We start from the raw sequence: 5,635 nt of genomic DNA on the forward strand, positions 1-5,635 counted from the left end.
GGGAAAAAAAACCCACCACTAACAGCCTGCACATGTCACTCCTAAAACCTGATCCCTCTGGAGCTGCTGGGGTCAACACAGCTTTTACATTTCAAACAGGTCGCTCTCCCAAGGAAGGGTTAATACATGTGGCTTCTGTGGCATCAAAAATAAATAATTCTTCTCTCTCTCTCTCTCTCTCTTTTGACTGCAAGTACCAAAGTGTTGGGGGTGAAGACAAAGCAGGGAAACCCGAGGAAGAGGGAAGAGCCACCTGAACGGATGGGACCAGCCCACACAAACCGGGAACTCAAACCCCGCCAGAGAAGAAACACAACTCGACTGCAACATTTGTTTGTTCCCTAACAAACCCGTCCCCCAAAAATGCTGTGTGGAAGGTGCTCGTCACTGCAAGGGGAGGATCAACTCCCCGCAACCTGAAGAGCATTTTGCTTTTGTCTGCTTGGTGCTTTCCCCTTGGCTGCTCTGGGAAAGGGGTTCGCAAATGGAAAAGCTGGTGTAAAATCACCAGAAAATCCTGCCAGCCTGCCTCCAAATCCAGGATATTTGGCCCCTGAGGGCTGCCTGCTCCAGCTCTGTGGGAAGCCAGGACCCCGAGAGCAGGATCCCAGGCTGAAACAGACAGCAAGTGGGTTTTGGTCCCCAGCCCATGCAGGTACCAAAATCTTCCCCTGCAGGAGGAGGTGGCCAGGCCAGACCCTGCTCTGCAGGCAGAGCTTGCCCAGGTGGCTACTGGGGGAAGTGAAGGGCTTTTAATCAGGTTTTAATCTTTATTAAAAACCTACCACAACCTCCCTATGCCTCTTCACCCTCTGCCATCATCCCTTTTCAGCAGACATTTTTTTGTAGGCTCTGGCCACGTCTGTCTGTCCATCCATTCATCTGTCCTGACCACCCCCCCCCCCCGACTTGGCCTCTTGCCCCACTGCAGAGCAGCACAGCGGCCAGAACTCCAAACTCTGCCTTTTTGGGGGGGGGTTTACTAAACGACCTAAGGGTTCAGATCACCCCAAAAGCCGCACCTGCGAGCACCCTGTGCACGGGGCCAAAGCACACCTGCGGGGGCTTTGCTGCAGGAGGTGACACCACCGAGCCTTTGAGAAACGGGGGCTCCTGCACAACCCCCCCAACGCTTCCAGCAGTGTTCACCCCAAACTCTTGGGTATTGTTTTTCCTTTTTTTCACCCTTTTTTTGAGCCAAGAGCTTGAAGCTCTGCACCACTCAGCAGCTGCTCAGCACCCCAGTGTTGCATCCTCCCCCCCAACCCAAAGGCTGCCCGTCCTTGCTCTGCACCCTAAAACACCAGCCAGGATGGGTGGATGTCCCCTTACCCATCACACCCACCCCTCCAAGACATTTTCTGCTGGCCCAACCCCCCCCCTCCAAGCTTGCAACACCCCTTCCCACCGCCGCCCGCGGGGGAGGGATCCAGGGATGCGGGGATGCAGGGACAAGGGCTGCAAGCCCCCTCCCCGCTGACCTTGCCGAGCCACGGTGCATCCCCACCCTCCGCAGCATCGATCCCCCCCGCCCCAAAATGCGTGTGGGGGGCTGGCATCCACACCCCAGATGCCCCCAAATGCCCACGTTAAAGATCCAAAAGCACGCTGGGCTCCGCTCGAACGCACTCCAACAAGGTCCTGCCCTGCTGGTTCCCCGGCACACAAAGGCTCGGAGGTCCCGGAGGATGGAGAGGGGGGATTCATCCCGTTTTTCCATGTTTCCAGCCCAAAGGAGTCCGGATCAGACCCTCAGGAGCACGGGGCGGTGGGAGAGGGGAGCTCCGGGATCTGGGCTCGGCTGGCGGGAGCCGCTTTGTTATCACCACTATTGTCTGTCCTTTGGGGAAGGAGGGAAAAAATGAAGAGGAAGGGAAAAAAAAAAAAAAAAAAAAAATAAAAAGAACGATTAAACCCAAAAGAATCGCTTTGGTTCTGTCTCCCCCTCGGTTCCTTTGTCTGCTCCCCCATCCCTCCCCGCCTCGGCTGGGCTTCTACCGCTTCTTCTTCTGCTTGAGGGACTTCCTGCGCTTGAGGATCATCTCGTAGAGCTTGTCCATGCCCTCCGTCAGCCCCTCGCCGATGATGGCGCAGGCGGGCTGGATGTGGTAGGTGGTGGAAGGGGTCAGCTCGTGGAGGGCCAGCTGCTTCTCGATCTCGGCCACCGGCAGCGATTTGGGCAGGTCCTGCTTGTTGGCGATGACCAGCAGCGGGGTGCCCTGGTTCTCCGCGAACTTGGTCACCTTGTGCAGCTCCGTTTTGGCTTCCTCCAGCCGGTCCACGTCCACTGAGTCCACCACGTAGATGATGCCATCGGTGCAGCGGCTGTAGGACTTCCAGAGCGGGCGCAGCTTCTCCTGGCCGCCCACGTCCCAGAAGTGGCAGCTGATGCCCTTGGCCGTCCCGTTGCTCAGCCGGATCTTCTCGGTGTTGAAACCGATGGTTGGCACGGTGTTGACGAACTCGTTGAACTTGAGGCGGTAGAGCACCGTGGTCTTGCCCGCCGAATCCAGGCCCAGCATGACGATGTGCAGGGACTGGAAGGCGGAGATGTTGGAGGAGATGTTCCCCATGGCCACGGCTCGGGGCCGCGCTCACAGCCCCGCGCCCATCCCCGCGCCGCCGGCCCGCAGCGGGGGCACGGCTCGGGGCGGCGGAGGGAGCGGGGACCGGGATACGGGATATGGGATACGGGATGTGGGATCGGGAACACGCAGCGCGGTTCCACGCGGCGGCAGCGCGCCGGGACTGCCGACCCCCGCCCCGCCCAGCAGGAGGAGGAGGAGGGAAAGAGGAGGAGGAAGAGAAAGAGGAGGAGAGAAGGAGGAGGAGGAGGAGGGGCTGCGCCGCCGCCTTCCTCCTGCTCCGCCCCGCGTCCTGCCCGGAGTGCCCCTGCCTGCCCTGAGCTTCACCTGGCCCTGCCTGCGCTTCTGCTCCTTGGGGACCCTCGGGAGTGCCACCCCCCGGTGCTGGAAGTTTGGTTATCCTTATGTTTGTCATCGGAACCGACCGCAGCAAGCAGTAAAAACAAAAAGTGAAAAATAGTAGCCGAGCCAAGGTGTGGCTTCTCCATCCCTGGAAGTATCCCAGGCCAGGTTGGACGGGGCTTGGAGCAATCTGGGATAGTGGAAGGTGTTCACTCGTGGTAGGGGTAAAACAAGGTGTTTTTTCAGGCCACTTCCAACCCAAACCGTCCTGGGATTCCGGGATAATTCACTGCACGTGCGGCACCAGAAGGGCCTTCGCACTGCACCAGAAGCTGTTCAGGCACAGCTCCTCAGGGACACATGGCACCAGTGATGATTCGGGCTGGAAAGCAGCAGAGCAATGCGGAGCATCCGCGTCCCCTGCAGCTATCACAGCATCCCAAAGCAGGGAAATGCCACAAGGGAAAACCTCACCTGTGCTCGATCCAGGGCAGGGCTGGCTGTAATGCTGGTCGCTGCTGTTAATGCCGTTTGGGTCTCACGTTTTTGTAAAGGTTGGGAATGCCCTCGACCCCGTTAAAGCTCCCGAGGTCCCCGGACAGCTGAGCCGTGGAACTTCTGTCCCATTAAAAATCTACTTCCAACTAAAGATCCAGTTCCATCCCCCTGCCATGGGGCAGGGACATGGGCCACAACCAGAGGTTGCTCCAAATCTGACCTTGAACACTTTCAGGCAGCCACAGTTTCTCTGGGCAAAAACTGAGCTGGAGCTTTTATTTCTGCTCTCCCGAGCCAAGAAGCAGCAGCAGGCTGCTTGCTGCAATAATACCCATTGCCTCTTTTGTGAAATAAATATCGACTCTATGTGACATCTTAGCCAGAAAGCCCCAGAGAAAGAAATGCACTCAGAGGACAGATATTGCTTTTAATTTAAGATGCTTTCACCCCTCAGCGTTGCAGTGAGGATTTGTCGGGCTGGAGTGGGATCATTCCTCACATTTATATTTCATCCTGAGGATGTGTGTGGAGGCTTTGTGTGGAGATAAGGCTACCTATTAACATGTGCCATGATTAAAAACTCAAGCAGCTTGCTTTTGCAGCCCTCAGAGGTGACACTGGGCACAGTTTTGTGGGAATCAGCCTATGGTGACAGCGAGAGAAGAGCAGGAAAATCTGTGCACGACATCATGCAGGTGGCAGAAACACTCCTTGGCACGAGTGAGGCGGCACTGCCAATCCAAAGTCGAGGCACAGGCACTACATGGGCTGGAAAATGGAAATATTTTGTGCAGCAGGACTGTCCTAGACTGATCTTTGAGCGGGTGTGAGCTGAGGCTGTACTCTGCCACCACACCAAAGAAATGAGGTTCTGAGAACACATGGAGAAAGCTGTAAGCAATCACCTGACTCCAGGACCCGGAGCATTAAAGAAGAATTTAAAAATGCCAGAAACAGAAGAATAGGGTCATATCTGTGAGTGGCAGATCCGGCACTGGCACCGTTCTCCTCTCTTGGGCTTGAATCGCTCCAGCAAAAGCTTCCTTAAAGGCTGCTGTGAAGGATAATCCTAAAGCGAGGGCATCCCGGGCTACTCCCAGAATTAGTGGCTAATCTGTGTGCAATAGGGCTGGGATTTAGGAATTTACCTTCGGGCTGTGAGCCCACGCTCGGGGCCGGGAGTGCAGGAGATGCTGTTTCAGCCAGGTAGCGCTCCCCAGGGAATCCCCCTCTCCTTCCCTCCCTCTCTCCCTCCCTCCTCCTTCATCCCGCTCCTGGAGCCTCAAGAAAAGCCACGCAGGCCACCAGAATTCCTTTCCCTGCCGTCCAGAGTCTAAAGGGGTGTCTTCCCTCTGCGCATCCCTCCTTTTTTCACGCCGGTTCTAAATAAAGGCGAGATTAGATAGCCGGGCTGGGGATGTTCTCCAAACCGGCCTCAGATGAGACAATCCCGAGGGGATGGAGATAAACGGGAGCGTCGCAGCGGTGAATTACGCTGCAGCTAATGCCAGCTATCCATAAATAAACTAGTAAAACCTCGGCGGAATATTAAGCGCAGAAATAACAGCGTTAATCGCAGCTCAGAGGAGTCTGCCAAGTCCATTCGGTGACAAATTTAGGGAGAGGAAACCCATCTTTTCCATAACCCCCCCCGCCTCTCGCTGCTTTTTCTCCCCCATCGCCGCCCTTCCCCTCCTATCAAGGTTAAAGGCAGCATTAGCATCTAAATGTGCGTCTGAGGATGTGACAAAGGGACCGCTGCTGGTCCCCAACATTTCGCTCAGGCGGCGCGAAGACTGTCGCTGCCATAGTAACTGTTTTCAGACATGGCAATTATTTCTTCCCAGCTTTCCCCCATCCCATCTCCCTTCCCCCAGCTCACCCTGCGCTTCCAACTATCTTTATTTCATTCTTTATCTTTTTTTTCTTTTTCTTCTTTCGAGGGGGAAATACAAAGGGCCCCGGAGTGCCGGAGCTGAGGGAGCGATGCTCCCCGCGTTTCCACGGCCGCGCAGGGATTATCCCTAATAGTGACTTTTAATCTGCATCCAATTAGCCCTTCATCACCCGGGCAAAGCGAAACCTCGGAGCAGCAGCTTCTGCCGGAGCTTTCTGCCAAATCTCGTGATCTGGAGAGGGGGAAAAATCGATTTGCAGGGAGCACCCCAACTCTTGGAGCACGCAGGATCCTCTCTCCCTCCCCAGTTCCT

The 5,635-nt window shown here is 56.0% G+C and overlaps 1 protein-coding gene across 1 annotated transcript; it reads right to left on the reverse strand.

Moving 5' to 3' along the window:
• Positions 1 to 1,003: 1,003 nt before the first annotated feature.
• Positions 1,004 to 2,759, reverse strand: ARL4C (ARF like GTPase 4C). Its single transcript, XM_079310680.1, has 2 exons — positions 1,999 to 2,759; positions 1,004 to 1,840 (listed from the first exon to the last, which is right to left on the reverse strand). The coding sequence occupies exons 1-2, from the start codon at positions 2,571 to 2,573 to the stop codon at positions 1,753 to 1,755; spliced, it is 663 nt and encodes a 220-aa protein (XP_079166806.1). The 5' UTR covers positions 2,574 to 2,759; the 3' UTR covers positions 1,004 to 1,752.
• Between the last annotated feature and the right edge of the window lie 2,876 nt (positions 2,760 to 5,635).

This window comes from Erithacus rubecula (genome assembly GCF_903797595.1).
Source record: "Erithacus rubecula genome assembly, chromosome: 8".
Taxonomy (NCBI): Eukaryota; Metazoa; Chordata; class Aves; order Passeriformes; family Muscicapidae; genus Erithacus; species Erithacus rubecula.

What these genes read in the sequence shown, in the direction of transcription:
- ARL4C (XM_079310680.1), bottom strand. Translation starts at nt 2,573, where the DNA reads ATGGGGAACATCTCCTCCAACATCTCCGCCTTCCAGTCCCTGCACATC. An exon ending in CTCAAGCAGAAGAAGAAGCG is followed by an intron (nt 1,841 to 1,998) that starts GTAGAAGCCCAG and finishes CCTTCCCCAAAG; the next exon opens with GACAGACAATAGTGGTGATA.